Source organism: Lissotriton helveticus, chromosome 2_1 (assembly GCF_964261635.1).
Source record: "Lissotriton helveticus chromosome 2_1, aLisHel1.1, whole genome shotgun sequence".
In the NCBI taxonomy this organism is placed as follows: Eukaryota; Metazoa; Chordata; class Amphibia; order Caudata; family Salamandridae; genus Lissotriton; species Lissotriton helveticus.
Window position 1 is genome coordinate 670,166,372 of NC_136059.1, and position 19,556 is coordinate 670,185,927.

General features: G+C 44.7%; 1 protein-coding gene across 1 annotated transcript in view; it reads left to right on the forward strand.

Moving 5' to 3' along the window:
- The window catches only part of ADGRV1 (adhesion G protein-coupled receptor V1), a 2,034,994-nt gene that overhangs the window by 1,809,579 nt on the left and 205,859 nt on the right, over window positions 1-19,556 (forward strand). Inside the window, exon 86 of the mRNA XM_078677778.1 lies at window positions 875-1,032. Within this exon, the coding sequence (XP_078533904.1) occupies window positions 875-1,032 (158 nt within the window). The remainder of the gene's footprint in view (window positions 1-874; window positions 1,033-19,556) is intronic.

The window sequence follows — 19,556 nt, forward strand, 5'->3', positions numbered from 1 at the left end:
TTACTAGCATTGCAACATTGCTACCCCTCAGTCATCCATACCCAACACAATATCCCACATCCGTTTATGTGGATCAAACTACGTGCAGCACATAGCAAACACCAAGTAGAGATGTGCATCAGTGAAATGTGATAATCAGTTTCCTAATTTCATTGGTTGCGAACCCAGTACCTCAATAGTATTAGATTCTTTCATCTCCTACTGGTATGCATAATCCAGCCAGGATCGGCTATTATGCTTCCATCGTTGGCTCCATGACCCCCCAGGCTGATCAGAACTCATTACTGATTAAGGATTGTCCTCTCTGCCATCATCACTTTATAACCTTTGTCTTACCCAAGATCAGTTATTGCCAGAGGCTGCCGATGGCAGATTTTCTAGACCAACCTCCCGCATCATATTGAAACTGAGATGATGGCTGTCAGAGTTGTTCGGAAACAAAATCTGCTCCACAGCATATCAAGAGCGGGTAGCAGCAGCCACTAGCTTTTCCAGACTCTCCAAACCACCTGTGGGTTTCCTTTATTTGCTAAGAGCCCTCAGTGGTCAGATGACCTATCAGTACTGGTACCCCAGGAAGCAGGAGAAGTTGTGAGGAGAAGTGAATTTCAGGCTGAAGTAACTGGCAGGCCGACATCCCAAAGATGGCCAAAAAACAGCTATATCTTTTGACCATGACAAGTATCAAATAGATAATGGAATAATCCTTACAACATACTAACGTTTTGCAAAAAACATAGCACGATAGAGGATGACAACTCAGCAAAGTTGTGTTCCAAAAATGTATGCAGTAAAATGTGATAATTTATAGAAACTACTGTATTTTTTTGTACACGTTTCTAACATTAACAACAATTATCTTTCTCTTTTACAGTTGCCTGATTCCGAATGTCTATGCCGCACTTTTCACGGCTGCTCTGGTACCCTTGGTGTGCCTTGTAGTGGTGTTTGTTGTTTTCATACACGCCTATCAAGTGACTCCCCAGTGGAAGGCCTATGATGATGTCTTCAGGGGAAGGACTAACGCTGCAGGTAATGTACCACGCGTCTTATTTAGATCAAAATAATTCCCACCGCAGAGGCCCTCAATGTAAACAGTCAGTTCATCTACTTTATCTGCTTTACCAATGTGTTCGTTTTTGTACCCTATAATTCAAATATTTTCTTTCAGGGTCTGTGTGTTCATGGTGGTGTGCTGTGCTTGTCAGATTATCCGATATTATGCTGCGGCCAATTTGACGTGCGGAGTTCAGGCTTCCACATTGAAGGCTGCCATGGAGCTGCATCAGCAAAGACACAGCTCCATTGATTTTCAATGAAGCATTGTGCTTCCATGCCCCAGCCAATCCTAGCACTGCTCTCATGCTGCTTAGTATTGTATGCAGCATAAGAACAGTGCTTGGATTGGCTGGGCAGCTTGGGCTTAGCTTTAACTACAAATGATTAGACTTAGCATGCATACTTGAGGAAACACAAAGGAATGCACTAAAGATAGAGAGATTATGAAATCAGGAAGTTGTGAGGGACGGATCAATATTTTGTCAGGTTTTTCCTGTTGCCACAGACTAGGCCTGGGGCTGCCCTCTGGTTTAACCCCTTCGCTGCGGCGGCTATTCCGCCGCAGCGCTAAGGGGGAGGCGGGGCCGCGCAGCTGTCCCGTGCTCGTGACGGAACCGCTTCGTCACGGCCCGTGGGTGAGCTGTGCTTATGACGGAACGGTTCCGTCACGGCCCCGCCCGCCTAATAGAACCTTCAGCGCAGGCGCGGAATTCGCGCCGCGCAGGTGCGGCGAGTGGGCCGTGACGGAACCGTTCCGTCACCAGCACGGCCCACCCGAGGCTCGTGACGGAACGGTTCCGTCACGAGCATGGGAGGGGTTAAAAAACCTGAACCCCGCTGTGAAATAGGTGACACTTTATGGCCCAAATTGAAATATATCTTCTAGTGGCGGGTGAAATATTTTTTTATAGGAGACTAAACCACTTCCTACATTTCTGCCGTTGCTTTTTATTTTTATTTTACACCTTTCGAAGGAAGTACCTGCAGGAAACCAATAAAAAGGGATGAAACCCATTCATAACTCAGAGTAACGCTGCAACCTATAACACATGCCATGTAAGCAAAGCTCGAAGCGGAGCCATATTCTGAAACCGAGAACAGCGCACTCCATTAAAGCTCCTGGTCCTTTGAGGTGAGCTTTTACTATTCACTCCTACCCCATTTTGCCTGCCCCAGCGAAGGGCGGTGTGTGTAAAACTATGTCTGTTCCTGAAAGTGCCAGGGGGTCTGACTCTTGCTGCCCAACAGACACAGTAGTGCAAGCCGCCATTGTGTGCGCGTGCATTCATTGCCACCGGTCCGTGTGAGGAGGTGTTGCGATGACGTACTGTGGTGAGAGCCAGTGTCCATTGTGATGTAACCTCACCCTCCCCTTTCATTGGTACACCCTTTCACTCCAATCCCACATTGTTGCTGATGTGAGACTTAGCATTTGCAAGTCAGCCAGCTCCTGTGTTGGTTGTCTTGGGGCTTGTTACAATAAACTTTCTTACTCAAATTCCTGCGTGTCATCTTTACAATCTGGTGACAAGCGGATTGACAGCCCCACACGACAACCTTGTGGTATCCATTCCTGTAGGCACCAAGATGAATTGTGGCACCTCCATGAATGTAGACGGAAGGAGACATCGGGCAGCAGCTTGAAGAAGAATCACTGTGTGGAGTACTTCATGGCATGCTGTTTTGCTGTTTTGTGCTCAAGTAAATGCTCTGTTGAATTTTAAGTGCGAGGATCCAGGCAGGGCTCGAGTCGGGGTACCACGCGGGTGGACGGCGTACCCCCACTTTTTTTTACCGTGTTTTAACTGGGTGGACGCTGTCCCCCCTGCCCAAAAGCTGGACTTCACTTTTTGGCCTTTCTGGGGCGAGATCGAAGCCCATTCAGAACGCTGCTCACCCGCTGGCTTCTCTAATGCAATCGCATCTAAGGGGTCAGTGAGGGGAGGCAATGAGTCTGATGGTGCAACCTTTTGTGACGTCACTAACTGTTGTGACATCACTTCCGGTGACAGCATCCCCCCACTTCTGTTTTTAGGACTTGTGCCCTGGATCCAGGAGAGACCAGGAGCAGGAACAGGGCGGCAGTAGTTTTGACGCCGATGTGCATGCTGTGAAGGCAGTGAGAAAGTGATGACGTAGAGAATCATACGTCATCATTGGAAGGCGCAACTAGCAGCTGAATTGGAAGTATGCTCCCGAACGACTGTGGAAAATCAACGTAAACATACGTGAGGCAGCCATCTTTGGTGTACACGGAAGAAGGCTGAAGCTATAATTTCTATGGCGTTTGCTCATAACCTGGTCAAGCACTGGTGAAACGCGAAAGAAAATTACAACGCACTGCAGGCTTTTCAACGTGCAACGGCCTGTTGAGCAAAACGTGCGGTCGAAACATATGAGAAAGTACCACAAGACTAGGAAGTGCCTCGAATTAATCTGCTTCGCTTGTTTTTGAGAGGAACTATTAGGAAGCTCATATTGTGGATATCTACTGGAAGTGGTGCCATCAGCTTCATTTATATTACGGTGACTGATGAAGGGGATACCGGCTTAGTTTGATTTTAAGTATTACAGGAGGGTCAATGTAAAACACTTGCACAGAGGAATCTCTACTTACCAAGTTACATAGCTCAAGTGTTATCCTAAATAAGTTAATATATTATGTGGTTTCATACAGGCTGTTGTGCTTACGCAGACTGCTAAGGGGCATAGTAGGGGGTATGTAATCTTATTACTACATTACAAACCTGCTTGTGGTACACACAACATGAGTTAGTAACAGCCCTGCATGTGTTAAATTCAATGAATTTGACAAATCGCCAAACTTTCCTTCCTTCTAAGGATGAACTGTGTATGCTATGGAAGGAATATTTCTGTAATTATGTGGACACTTTTGAAGATGAAGATTTTACTCCTGAGAAGAAAAAGAAAGTATTATTGTACTGTTTAGGTCCAGGAGATATCAAAACGCATAATCAAGCAGAAAAAAGCTAGTGAGGGTGACTACATGTTCACACATGCTTTAGAAGATCTTGATGTACACTACTCACCAATAGTACGTGTGGCCGTTGACAGATTTAAATTTTTCCAGTGCGCACACAAGGGAAACAAGGAAATGTAGATGAATATGTATCTTTAAGGGCATTGGCACTAACATGCACGTTTGGTAATCTGTAAGAGGAATTCATCCAAGATCAGATTATTATGTATACCAGCAATCCAAACATACAGGACAAGCTGTGGGTGAATAGCGAATCCCCTTTGAAAGAAGTAGTTCTATTAGTAATAAAGGTAGAACTTACAGGGAGATGTGCCAAAGCAGTATTACATGAGTCCAATGAAATCAAACTCATCAGTAAAGCCAATTCAGGAAAATGCAAAAAAGGTGATAATAGAAACTTAATTACCAGGGAGGTATCTCACAGGAATCATGTAGGTGAGGAGAGTAAGTATACAGGAAAGTCTACTAGTGATTACCAACATTCTAGAACATTTTATAGTTGTGGCTCCAGTGACCATTTAGCTAACTTCAACAAATGTTCTTCACACTTTCAGAAGTGTGCACTTTGTGGTATGAGGGGCATTTTACAAAAGTTTGTAGAAAGAAAAATTCTAGTTGTGGTAAATTTGTGCAACATGTTTCAGGGGATACTGAAGTGAACTCGGAGGCCTCTGAGGACTCAGAATCCTCTAATGTAAACTGTGTATTTTGTATTGACTATGACATTCTTGATGTAAATTACATAAAAGTAAAAAAACCTATGTGTGAAGTGAACATGGGAGGTGTGCTGCTAAATGTTGTTGCTGATTCAGGGTCTGCATTTACCATTGTTAGTAAAGATATCTGGAAACAGAAATTTGTAAAGAAAGTAGGCCCCAACTTGATAAATCCAATGTAATTGTCAAAAGTTATTCCGTTGACACCATAGATTTTATAGGTTTCAGGAGTCAAGAATTCAAATGTAAAGATAGGACAGCCGTATGTAAATTATACATGGCTAGGAAGGGGCCATCTGTCCTTGGCTGGAGCGATCAGGGTGAACTAGGCATCATCCTTAATCCCAATGCCGTTGAACCTGTGCTCTCAATCAGTGAAACAGACAAGGGCAATTTAGGAATGATTAAAGAGTTTCCAGAGGTGTTTTCTGGTAAGGTTGGTCTGTTAAATGATTTTGAACACAAGATTGAAATGAAAGACGATGAAAAACCCTTTAACCACAAAGACAGGCATTTCCTTATATCTATCATGGATGAAGTACTTAGAGAACTACAAAGATTAGTATCTAACAGGTGGCGTCTGCTGAATGGGTTTCTCCATTAGTAGTCGTTAAACACCCTAATGGTAAAGTCAGATTATGTATTGACTTTAGCGGCCTCAATAAACACATACCTGTGGACCAGTATCCCCTACCTCGCATAAAAGAAATGTTTAGTGTCACCAAAGGCTTGTGTTGGTTCTCCACAATCGATTTAAAGTCAGCATACCACCGAGTGCCGTTACACCCTGATAGTAAAAATATAGAACTTTTATAACATCTTTTGGCTGTTAACATTTCACAAGAGTACCATTTGGATTAGCATCCATGGCTGCTCTCTTCCAGGGAATAATGTCTAATCTTTTTAATGGGGTACTTGGTGTGAAATTTTCCAGGATGGCAAACTGGTTATGGGTAGCAATAGAATAGAGCACGATACATGGTTGAGGCAAGTTTTTGAGATTTAAAAAAATAAAGGTTGACCATAGAACTCAATAAGTGCAAATTTGTTCAAAGTGAGGTTGTGTATGTGGGTCACAGCATAAGCAAAGATGGTGTCAAACCCAAGCAAGGCCTAGTTGATGCTGTAGTCAAAGCACCCTCTCCCATGTGCAAGGATGATGTCAGGGTTTTTCTGGGTTTAACAGAATATTACTCTAAATTCATTTGTAATTTCAATGAAAAGACTTACTACATTTGTCAACTTCTCAAAAACAGAGTTAAATTTGAATGGTCCATGATGTGCCAACAATCTTTTAAGAAAATTAAAAAAGAGATTAGCAATGAACCTTTTCTCAAAGGATTTGACCCTACAGCACAAATCATTTTAACAACCGATGCCAGCAGCAAAGGTTTAGGTGCAGTTCTATCACAGCGAGGCAAAGAGAATAATGAATCAGTGGTTGCTTTTCCTTCACATTCTCTTACCACAACTGAAGACAAATATTCAGTAATAGATCGCGAAACGTTATCATGCGCATGGGCTTTAAACCATTTCCACTTATATGTATGGGAACTCAAAGTACTTCTAAGATCAGATCATAAACCACTCACAAAGATTTTATCCACTGCTGGTTTGCAAATCGCTTCACCAAGAATGAGTAAAATGTCTGTGAGATTACTAGACTACACATATGATGTGGAGTCCTAGCCTGAAGTCAAGAATCATGTTGCTGATTTTCTAAGCAGATTGCCTTTACCCCTTGAGGAAGGCAATGAACAGTTTCAAGATGAGAATGAAAAAATTTCGCTCTATCATTCAGTGATGGGTTAGAAGGGATTGCACTTATAGAGTGGAAAGACCATATGTGCAAGGATAGTATCTTACAACAGATTTGTGAATACATTAGCAACAAATGAGCCAAACAATTGTAACCTCGAAATGAAGATAAGGATTTTCTGGGAAGTCAGGAATTAATTGTATGTCGAGGGTGGTTTACTTTTAAGATCTGAAAAAGTAATTCCTCCCATCAGTCTAAGGAAACGTGTACTCAAACTTTGCCATGAGGGACATCTTGGGATTTCCAAAACAAAGGGTCAAGAGTAATTATTGGTGGCCCTGTCTAGACAAAAATATTCAGTTATTAGTTCGAGAATGTGTCATTTGCAATGATTCTAACAAATGCTTGAAAACTTTTAAGGTACCTTTGTGCCCCATTGAATATCCCGGAGTGTCTTTAGAGAGGGTTGGATTGGACATAGTTGGGCATGTGGAAGGTCATGATAGCACCTGCAAATACATTTTAGTTCATGTGGAGCGTTTCTCTAAATGGCGTGAAATAAAAATTCTGCAGTATGCTGATTGTGCTAGTGTAATCTCCTTCTTGGATAAATCATTCATCAGTGAAAGGTTGCCCAAGTGTATTATAACTGACAATGGCACACAGTTCACGTCCACGTCCGTCAAGTAATTTCTTAGCAGGAATTGTATCACACATAATACCACTTCTTTAATAGAGTGCTCAAAGGTTGCATCCAATTGTCTAGGAACAGCAACATGAACTGGGAAGAGGAGGTCTTTAAACTTATCTGGGCATACACAATCACTCCCAGTTTAGTTACGGGCAACACTTCTTTCATTTTGATGTGGGGTAGACAGGCCCTGAGTAAAGATCTTAGTTGGATGCCGGTGTCTAAACAAGTGGAGTGGTCACCGGATGCTGTGAGGAAAAAGGGTCAAATTAGCACAAGAAAGTTACAAAGAATGGTATGACAAAAAAACTTGGTGTGCATTGCTTGCTATACAAAGGTGGTGAGAAAAAAAGAAGAGAAAGAGGGAGAGTAGGTTCTGTTGTCCTTTGAAAATTTGCAATTTGTATTGCAATTCTGCAAAATTAGGTGATGGGAAAATCTGGCACATGATTAGGCTAGCCAAATGTGCATATGTTGCAAAAACACAGGTCGGTCACTTACATAGTAATGTTGGTAACAACAGTGACTTGTGGCTAGACTTTGACTATGCTGAAAATATGTCTCAAGAATAACTGCACTGTTACTCTGGAAATGTTGATAGTAGAAGTAGTTCTGTTGTTGATGAACTTACATCCTCAGCCGAAGCGTCTCCCAGTCACAAGACTGTTCACAGAGGTGGAACATCACATCATCAGAAACTGAGTGCTTGTTGGGCAACCAAGGTGCCACCAGCAGCATTGGAGGACCCATTTACAAGCCTAAGATATTCAATGATTATATCACTTTTAACCAATATGCATTTTCCTCTCCCCTTTCCTCAGCTTTAGCTAATATTTTGCTTTGCATATCCACATTATTAGATTTTATTGTACAAGAGAAAGGTGTATTGTGATGACGTACTATGGTCAGAGTCAGTGTACATTGTGATGTAACCTCACCCTCCCTTTCCATTGGCACACCCTGTCACCCCATTCCCCACATTCCAAACTGTTCATTGCTGAAGTGAAGCTTGGCAGTTGCCAGCCAGCCAGCTTCTGTGTTGGTTGTGTTGTGGCTTGTTACAATTAACTTGCTTACTCAAATCCCTGCTTGTCATCTTTACACAGCGGGGCTTTGTTGATGCTCTGCGCTCCCGCCAGTGGCTACTTTTTAAAAAAAATTATTTTTATTACACATACGTCAGTGATAATGTACAGCATTGCTTCCATCAATGTTCGACTATACATAAGCATCCCCCCTTATATCGTAGTCTACAATCTTTTATTACGACAATCCCAACGGATCAAGTGTCATCCCTTGCAACTTCCCAAGTCTATCTACCCCCTCCCGTCTTGGTGACTTAGCCTCCCCCAAGGATTCCTATATGTTTCATATTGATTCCACACTTTTCCCACTTTTTGGGGCAGCCCCTACTATCGTATATTGTCCTCTCAGCTGCACAGCACCAATCCATGTCCATTTTCCATTGAGCTATCGTCTGGGTTGAGTAGCTCCCCATGCCCTGGCACTATTCCCCTTGGCCACCATAGCCACCATCAGCCGGGATTCTTACTGTGCCTGCAAAGAAGCCCACCCCAGCTCTAGGCGTGAGGCTCTCGCTGGGACTCACTGAGACTTCAACACTCTACTCCTTGTGAAAGACACTGCCACACCTCAATTATTGTCCCCTGGCCTTATGAGGAGAATAGTGCCCCCTTCCACATTACTGACTGGGAATGTACGATTCTAACGACCCCACACTCGCTCCAGACTAGTGTCTGAGAAGGTTCCCTTTCAAAGGGACGGGTTGTTCCCTACACTCTATGGGTATTCCACAGTACTGAATGTTCCTATACATAGAGCTTTCACATGTACTTTGAGTGTACCTGTGCACTGGCGGAGTGCCCCCATGCGCTTGTCCCTTTGTTTCCATAAACTGTCCCAGTGCCTATGTGCAGTGTCTGAGTGCTGTGGTACACTGTCTGATTGAGTTGGTCTACTGTCTTAGTGTTCGGGCACTTTCAGAGTGTTCCCTGCACCACCTGAATGTTCCTGTGCACTCTGTTTCCATGCAGTCTTAGTGCTTCAGTGTTTCTATACACCAAGTATTATCCTGCATCAAATGACTTCTCCTGTGCACCGTACGTGTTCTTGTAACTTTCTGAGTGTTCGCTTATGCTCTCTGAATGTTCTAGGAAAGTTCATTGTCTTTGTTTACTTGTGCACCGCCTGACAGTTCCTATGCACTGTCTGAGTGGCCATTTGCACTGAGTGTCCAAGTGCTCATTCGGAGAGTTTCCTTGCATTCATTTTCTGTATAAGGGTTCCCATGCACTATCTGAGTGCTCCTGTGCACTAAGTACTCACAGACTCTACCTGGCTGTTCACATGTGTTGTCTGGGTCCTCCTGTGCACTGACATAGGGTTCCTGTGCAAAGTCTGAGGGTTCCTGTGCACCGAGTATTCCTGAGAATTGTCAGGTTTATGTACACTGAGTGGTCCAATACATTGTTTCCTGCGCTCTGGCCGAGACTTCCTGTGGCTGTCTGAGGGTTCCTGTGCACTGAAGTGTCCTGGACACGTCTGAGGGACCCCTAGCTCTCTAGCGGGGTTCCCACGTACTCTGAAGATTCCTGTATACTCTCCGAGTAATACAATGCTCTGTCTATTCCCATGACTATCTGAGGGTTCGTGTGCACTGCCAGATTGCTGTTCTTTTGTGCTGTCTGATTGTTCCGATGCAGTCGCTCAGTGCTCACTTACCTGAGTGTTGCTCTACAATGGCTAAGAGCTCAATGACTGTTTGAGGGTTGCTGTGCACTAAGAGCTCCTGTGCACTTGTTGAGTATTCACATGGATGTCAGATTGAAGAACTGAAATCTTCATTCTCAGGGGTCTCACTAATACAAAAGAACTTGGCACAGAAGCTGAAATATGAAAAGACATCTTTATTAAACTTAATAAGTGAGGCCACGTCACACAGAAGCCGTTGCAACTGAATGAGGTAGTATAAAGAATACAGAACACAGAGGTCTTTTATATGCTTAGGATTTACAAACTCAGCATAAAAGAAAGGGGAAGTCCTAGCTTCTGCAAGCATACAAAATACCTAATATGGACATACAAGATCTGCAAAATATTAGCCAATAGAAACACATCATGTAACCAGAATGTCCCCCCTACGTCGTGTTTCTGCCCAACCCATAAGTCAATCAATTACAGCACTTATAGGTCAATCAGTAATGGCAGAACATGTCTGTATGCAGTTAGGCCAGCTAGTGTCTGAGATTGCTTTCAAAGCAAGGACAGAGGGGGGTTTTCTACACGTTGCAGTCCAAAGGGCAGAAACACTTCATGAATAGAGCAGTCTGTGTAAAGGCAACACAAATTGATGACAAATGTAAGATGGAGTCAAAATTAAAGAACCTCAAGATGTTTCTAGTGCCTTGAGCTTTCCTGTGGACTGAGAATTTGTATGCACTGGTCTCTGGCTGATAGCTTCTGTTCAACTAATTGTTCTGTGCACTTTCTTGGGGTTCTTGTGCACCGCCTAAGGGTTACTGTGTATTCCAATGCCAGGCGCGGTGCGTCCATTGGGGCATTGGGGCGTAGCCCCACTAAGCCACATGTACGCACGCACGCTAAGCAGGCAAAATGCAATTGTATTTGCCAATGCTCCTTACCTTGACCTTCCGTCCTCGACTCCTTCCTCACCTCACGCGTCACGCTGCTGAAGCCTGGGGGTGGGGCGACACCGGCTGGGCTGCGGCAGCTTGTTTGAGTGGCACAGGGCTACAACCAGCCCGAGCATGCGCAGAGCACAGGCTTCCACCTTTACAAGGGACCCAAGGGTGCTGCTTCATACCGCCAGGGCCGCGGCAGCCCCCGGGTCTAAATGGGCGATCAGGGCGAATACTAACTGTGCCCCCCCAGGCGCAGTGCAGCCACGTCACCGGCGCACACAGTCACGCTAGACCTTGTGCTGGTGCGTGTAGTGAGTTCAGTGACTGTCTGCTGAGTCTGACTGCTGGCTGGCTTCGTCACGTCGTCACTGTGACCACCTCAACTTTTCTATCTTGCAATAAACTTCACACTTGAAGTTATTCTATTTATGTTGTCCTTCATTGCAACACTCGCGCAGACTAATTGCCGGCTCGCACCTCTTATGATAAAACTCATGTCAGCGCGAAACGGAACATTAGGAGGAGGCCTGGAAAACTGACTATGAGGCCTGCGAGACGAGTGCCAGGGCCCCTTCTGGAAACGGGAAGAAAGGGAGGGAAGAGAAGGAGAGGAGAGCTGAGGAGGGGAGGGGAGGGGACAGGATGGGAGGGAGGGAGGAGAAGGAGGGAAGAGAGAAAAGAGTAGAGAGAGGAGAATTGAGGGGAGGGGAGGAGAGGAGGGTAGTGGGAAGGGTAGAGAAGGGTAGGAGAGTACATGAAGGAAGTGGAGCTAAGAAGAGGAGGGGCGGGCTGGGCTGGGGAGGGTGACCGGCAGAGGAGGAGAGGAGAAGAGGGGTAGGGGATGGGAGAGGAGAGGAGAGGAAAGGAGGAAGGAAGAGAGAAGGTAGGATGGAAAGGCCAAGTACAGAAAGAAGGGCAGGTTGAGCAGAGAATGAAGGGAGAGATGGAGGAATTAAGGCAACCACTTCTACAGTCTTTAAATATTACCATTCTACATACTGTGGTAATTACTGTGCAGTAATACCTGTGTACCTGTCATTACAGATTTATGGCCAATCACTGTGTGACTTCAGTGAAGCCATGCAGTAGCGATTGGCCATGGCTGTGTGTGTGGTGACGTCCCAGGCGCAGCACAGCCCACGTCACCGGCGCACACAGTCACACTAGACCTAGTGCTGGTGCGTGTAGTGAGTTAGTGACTGTCTGCTGACTGCTGGCAATTGCTTTATTAACCTTCCTGCTTTCTCAAATTTGCTTGAAAGTGCACCATTTTTCTTCTCTTGTTTTCAAAATGTTCTCTTATGGTGATTCGGGCTCACGGCGCAGTATGCCAATCATTTTACACCCTACCACTTTCAAATGTCACCAGCCGCCCCTGTCCAATGCACTCTGCGAGTGTACCTGCACCCTAAGTACAGCCAATCACAAGGTAGGGTTCCTGTGACTGACTGAGATTTCCTTGCACTGAGTTGTCATGTACACTCTCTGAGTATCTCTGTGCACTTCCCGAGTATTCATATAATAGCTCGAGTGTTCTTGTGCACTGACTGAGTTTTCCGGTGCAATATCTAAGGGTGTGTGTGTTCAGTGAAAGTTTCTGTGTACTGACTGAGTGTTTGTGAGCACCGCCTGAGGTCCCACGTGTTCCAGTGCACCCTCTCACTATTCCCATGCAATGTCCCAGTGTTCCTGTGCTCTGACGATCCTTGCCATGACTGTCTATGGGTGCCTATGCTCTGTAGTTTCCAGTTTCCTGTCTGGCCCAGGGTTCCTGTGCAGTGAGATTTTCTCTGTACTGTTTGGGTATCTCTTCGCCCTGAAAGCCTTTGTGCACTACTGAGTGCTTCCTTGATCTGCCTGATGTTTCCCATGCACTTACTCAGTGTTTCCATGCACTTCCAGGGAGCCCCCGAGCACCGGCTAAGTGTTCTTGTGGTGGTTTGAGGGTTCACGAGGTTCCTGCTGCAACCCACAGCTCTGTTCCCTGGAAGTGTTCAGTGATTGGAGGGCTGCTGTCTGCTCTCTTAAGAGGTTGAAGCCCCTGGCTACTAGTCCTAGACAAAAGATGGGCTGCAGAACTGTGGTTTATGGGAAGAGTTGCTCAAATCTCTTCTGCAGATGCTCACCTGCTTTGCTCACTAAACCCCTGGGACGGACTGGCCCTCCGGAAGCTACTCTTATAGATGGCATGTTGTTACAATAGTCTCCAGAATCGATCAGATATTTCAGAATAATGATACACACGTACAATGAGGCTGCACTGTCTTTGACCATGTGTGCCAACTCTTTCCTCACTAATGATGGTGCTTTGGGGCTGGGCAGGTAGGGGAACTGGGCTGTGCGGGATGCAGGCATGCTGCTATTAATCAGATGTAGAGGCCGAGCGGCTCTCCGGGCCTGTCAGGGCAACAAGCGTTTATTTTCAGGCTGGAGCAGGCAGTAAGTAAGGGCTAGCGTTTTAACATACAGAAGAGTGGGAAGGGGCGGGAAAAGGGGTTTCAAAGATTGTTGTTGGACAGTGGCCAGGTACAACAAGATGAATACAATACAAAGAGTAACTGGCTTGTCGAGACTTAGTGCAGGATTGCTTCTGTATCTTTTAAGTGTGCTTTTTGTGAGCACTGTTTGCAAACATCTTTCTCCAAGTGCAGTGCAGTTTCGTATGTTTTTAGACTTCTCTAAACAAACCCCATCAATCATCCTGTAATGCATTTTCCAAGACCAGCGGCAGGTGTGTCCTGACCTGACTAAACACTGCCAATCGCCCCGGTAATCGGAGGACTCCTGCCTTAACTTGTGCCCCCACTAACCACTACTTTCAAATGTCACTAACCACCACTGGCTTGCATGTAGTAAATAAACTATAACAGTGTGTTGTGCAGCTCATGTTCGAAATGGAAAAAAACTGGTTACACAACTAAGCAGAGATGAGAGGTAAATAACAACTTTTGTTCTGCCCTTCTGAATAGAACACACGGCAGAAAATGTGCACAGAGTTTTAAATAAATTGAAAATCCCACCTCACAAGGGGCTAACGTTACTACAAGTTTTCGTCACCAGTGAGAAAATTCGCGACTTTTCAAAAACTGGAGGCTATTGAAACCTTGTTAACCTTCATTCAGTCGATTGACCCTTCCACCGTGCTAATCCTGGGTGGAGATTTTAACTGTCACTTCGAGCCGCTTATGGACCCGAGTTTGAGCAACCCGGATGAGGTTGATTTGTTGTGGGCTATTCCTGAGCCATTGACTACCCGGGTCAAGGCATGGACTCCTTTAGTCCTGCAATTGCAGTCATTTGCGCTAGCGACATCATTGCGAGCTTGCAACGGGAGGGTGGAGCCTGATAGACCAGGGAAAGACACGTTTAATCGATTAAAATCTAGTACCTCAGTAATCGATTATATTTTTATCGAGGCCAGGCACTGGGACAGGCTTCATGAGTTCAGGGTTATTGAAAGATCTGACAGCGATCATAATGCCCTGGTCCCGTCACTTAAACCGGGGAGTTTTGGGTTGAAATGCCAAACTCCCGTTGAACATTGCGCCACTGCGCCTTTGATAATAACAAATTGCAGGCGTAGGGTCAAATGGCCAGACCTCCAGATGTCCACTAGTAAACTTGCCGAATTATATGAGACTGTTATCCCATTTATTGAAGATATGGGGAAAGTTGGCCATCCAGGAAGGGCATCTGAAATACATATCCAACTGGTTGCCGCACTTAAAGATACTTTGTATCCTGTGAGAAGGGCAAATCAGCCTCAAATCACAACTTCTCGATGGTTTAATACCTCCTGTCGGAAGGCCAAGAAGGCCCTTCTAATAGCAATAAAAACCAATAACAGGGAGGCAATCAGGGTCCATCGCATCTTGTATAAAACGGCAATCCGTGATGCCAAGAAGGAATGGGAGGCCACTATGTGGGAGGAATTGGGATCTGCGCTTAGATCCAACGATTCCAAATCTTTCTGGTCCATTGTCGCAACTGGACTTAGTGGGTACACCCCGCACTTGCCCCCAACATTGCTCCTTCAATTTGGGAAAGCCACTTTAGTGCTCTTTATGGCATCTCTGAGTCTGATGGAATGCCTGTTAGTACACCTGAATTCCACCAACCTCGAAGTGACAGCGGGGCCGAAGAACGGGGTTGGTTAACTACAGTCCCCTCATGCCCCGCCCCAGTTGAATCTTTCACCTTGACTGAGGTAGTGACAGCTATAGGCATATTGATTTCCAATAAGGCCCCAGGTTTGGATAAACTGCCAGGGGATTTGTTTAGGACGCAACCGAAAATCTGGGCACCCTATCTGGTTGTTCTATTCAACGGCATCCTACAGGGAGATGACTTGCCCCCCACTTGGCTTGGAGCTGAAATTGTGCCTATTCTAAAAAAGGGCTGCCCACTAACCCCCTCTAACTATAGACCCATCAGCCTAATCAATACATCTCAAAAGCTGACGGGGAGGGTTATCCTTGATAGGATTCTTGGGTGGATTGAGGATAACGGGATATTGTCTACATTCCAGGCAGGCTTCAGGTCCGGTACCTCCACTCTAGACCAGATATTCCGCCTGCAGGTCTTGTACTGGAAAACAGCAAAGGTGGAGGGTGGCAGCCTCTACCTTGTGTTTGTGGACCTGCGGGTGGCATTTGATCTGGTCCCGCGTGAAAATTTGTGGGGAGTACTAGCAGACCTGGGCCTTCTGCCCTACTTGTTAGCTATTCTTTCTAGGCTTCATGCAAACAATTTTGCCCAGGTCAGGTGTGGTAGGCATGGCGAACTTACAGATCAATTCCCTGTTCAAAAAGGAGTTCGCCAACGGTGCATATTGGCACCAACGCTATTTAGTCTCTATATAAATGGCCTTGTGGAATACTTGAATGGTGTGGAAAATAACGATGCCCCTAAATTGGCTACAGGTAGAGTGCCCGCTCTGATGTTCGCAGACGACACTCTGTTGTTGTCTAGAACATCATCGGGCATTCAAAGAATACTTGATGGCTTTGTGGAGTTTTGCGAGCTTCGGGGATTGGAAATCAATTTAGGGAAAACAAAGTTCATGATTTTTAATCCCCCTAAGCGCGTACACCCAAACCCTGTTTTACATGGCACTCCCCTTGAAAGGGTTAAAACATTTGTTTATTTGGGTGTCACTTTGACAGAGAATTTTGATTGGAATATGCAGATCGCTAAATCTTCACTCAGGTTATCCCAGTTAGCGGGGGGCATAAGTAAAGTTTTCAGGGAGTCTACTTTTAGGCCAGTGTCCCCAGCCCTAGAGATATATTGTCACCAGGCTAGACTGGCAGCAACCTATGGGGCTGAACTCTGGGGGCACAAGCAGATAACGAATCTTAAAAAGGTGGAGCAGTCTTTTGTCAGAAATTTAGTTGGGTTACCATCCAGCACGCCTCCGATCCCTCTTAGATCTGACCTTGGCATGTTGCCAATAGAGGAGATCACAAGTGCTAGACCAATTATGTACTGGAAGAGGCTGTGGTCAGTCCCTGAATTGGTCGCGTACAGAGCGGAATTCTCTGAGATTTGGTCTCCTCTTAAAAATAAAAAGATCCCTTGGCTTCCGCACATTAGTGCTGTTAGTATCCGGTTAGGTTATCCTGAATTGTGGGAAACCCCTGAGATCTTTTGCCTTGGGATATCTAAGAAAGAACTTCTTTTCCAGATACGTAAGTTAAATTACCAAACACTAATGAGCTCTGCATCATTGGGTAGGCTGACATCCGAGTTCCTCCTAGTTAAACCAGAACCTAAAGTTGAGGAATTCATGGACCTAATTGAACCCCCAGTTGCTCGAAAGCTATATTTACAGTTAAGACATGGCACACTTCCTATTAGGTCCTTTACATCTAAATTGTCAAACCCGATCAATGAAGTTTGCCCTGCATGTAGCTATAAAACTGAGAATATAACCCATGTATTGTTTTTCTGCCCTGCCTATTCTGCAATTAGAAAACGCTGGTATGTAGGTATGATTCTGCTATTGCCCTGTTGAGTTCCATGGTGGTTTCAAAAGCTGTATTCTTGACATAATATGCATGAATAAGATGGTTGCTTACATGCTGTATATTATATTTTATTTTGGGAAACTAACTAACTGTTAATCAAACCCACACCGAGAGCACGGGGAGGCTGTTCCCTCACATCGTATTGCGGAACTGTAATCTGGTGGTCATAACCATTTCGGACACACCTCCTGTACATACAATGTCTCTTGAACTCACAATATCATCCTGATGATTGACTATACACCCGTCCTACGGTGTGGCTCTGGCGATGTGTTACTCCATTTTTATTGCTTTTTTTTATTTATTTTTATTTATTTTTATTTCTTCGTTCTTATTTTCTTGATCTCAAAAATGTACTGACATGATTGTATGTATTATTGGTCCACAAATGACTTCTTTTACCTTTTCCCTTCATTCTCTAATAAAAAAGATTTGAACACAAAAAAAAAAACAAACAAAGAAAACGCTGGTTAAAACCTATTTGTAAGAACTTGGGACTTTTGCACTTTTCACAGGCCTGTAGGATACTAATTCATGATACCCATCCTCCCATTGTGTTTGCGGTTTCTCGCTATCTATTCAACATGTGGCGTAGGAGAAAAACTTTTTTAACTTAACAGCTGTATATACTGTTTTTTAATGTCTTGTACTGTGATAACTTCTAGTTTAATTCTTTTTTTAAACATTCTATGATTATTTATCATTTTAATGTAGTGCTGATGTATTTTATATGCACTTTTTATGGTCGTTTAACCGCAATAAAAGTTATCAACAACAACAACAAAAACTAGCTGAATACATTTGGTCACAACGGAAATTCATCACAAATTCTCTCTGCAGAAGGAGGCATTGATCCAATGTTTGTTATTTTTGACCATTTCTGAAAATAATGACAACTTCCACAGTAGAAAGTGTTATATTTCCACTGAGGACGTTTGAAACTAGTACTGATATTGGACAGTTCAGTGTTGAAACTTATACATTTTAATCGGTGTTATATTAAATAGCCCTTCTCTACTCCTTAGATAAACGGTGTCTGCAAGTGAAATACCAGGGTACTAAACAATGAGGCCCAGTTTTACCAAGAAATCACGCAACACAGCGCAGGAGGCGGAGTTGCTGCTGTGCACTGCCTGAACGGGAAAGAGCGGAACTGCGGAATATCGACCAAGATGTGGCGGTGCTCTGCTCTCCCTGCACTGCTGCACTCTACGCTGCCATGCACCAACGCAGACAACCTTGTGCAATAGTGCAAGAGTGTTGGTGTTGTATTAAGCATCATTCTTATGCAGAAGGACTCCCTTCTTGTACAAAAAATATGATTAAAGGTCTTCCCCTCTTTGTATGTGTGGTGTAGAATGCAGCATACATGCAAAGAGGGTAAAACATTTAGAAATGAAAATATTTCTTCTCATTATGGTGGCCTCAGGGAAGTGCAGAATTTTGGTGCAAATTCCTGTCTGCAATTCTTTGTGTAGACAGATTTGTATCAAAACAAATGAGAGGTTGAATTGTAATGTCCAAGCAATACCTATGAAATGTTCCCTTGACGCAAAGTAGAACAAGGCAGAGCATTGTGCAGCTTTGCATTACATTTGGTTAACATCCAATGCAAATTGTAATTTGTGTTGGATTGTAAATCCGAATCTAACACTGCGTCGGGTTTGCATAAAAAAAGTAATGCAAACCTTGTGCAAAGTCTTTGTACATTTGGGGCTATATTTTAGCCACTTTGTCTAGATTCCAACTTGCATCAGATTCCTGTGTCCAGAGTCCAAGACATGACAGGAGCATGTATGACTTTTCCTTGCCAGGAAGTCATGCCCCTCCTGCCCCAGGCACATTGTAGACATTTACCACCTGCTTAGAGCAGCAACAAATAATACTGTGTAACTCCCTATCTACACATTTACCACTTCAACAGTGAGGCCCTGCATGGGTATATTAATTCCATGATGTTTTCCAACCTGTACATGGAGCTTCTGTGCTCCATCCTAACATCTCTTTCCATGTTTATGCTGATCAAATTCAACTATACAATGCTATACTTGCTTAGTGATCTCCAATGGCAATGGCTAACCCTCTGAACTGTCGGAGGCATGTATCATGTTTCCCTTGTTTTCCTGGCTGGAGCTGTTACCCCCAAGATCATGTGGGACAGAGTAAATAAAGGTGACCTGAGAGCGAGTCTTGGGGTCAGAGTACGCTAACGAAGGGTGTTGAGAATTTAATTGATCGGCTAGGAGTACGAATGCGCTCCATTTGCAAATGGGCACAGGTGTGCTGAAAACACCCAGCAACACAAAAATTGGCAACAAAGTGGTCGGGCATCATGCCACCAACGGTGTCACTGCTGGTGCCCGTCTGCAGCGCCACTCAGCATTGCTGCCACTGGCGGAGTCGTGTTGTGCCAATCAGGCACTTGTGTGTTGTACTGGCCCTGCCACTCTTGGAAGTCCCACAGTGCAGACAGTAGGTTCACTTTCACCTGCTCTGGGATTTATCCCCTGCGGCGGTGCATGGAGCGGTCTCCCTAGCGGGGCCACAGGTTCTCTGACACGGCCTAGGTGGAGAGGCCCCACTGAATATCGGAGATGTTTCTGCTCTCCCATGCAACCTCAGAGACCTTCCCCAACTGT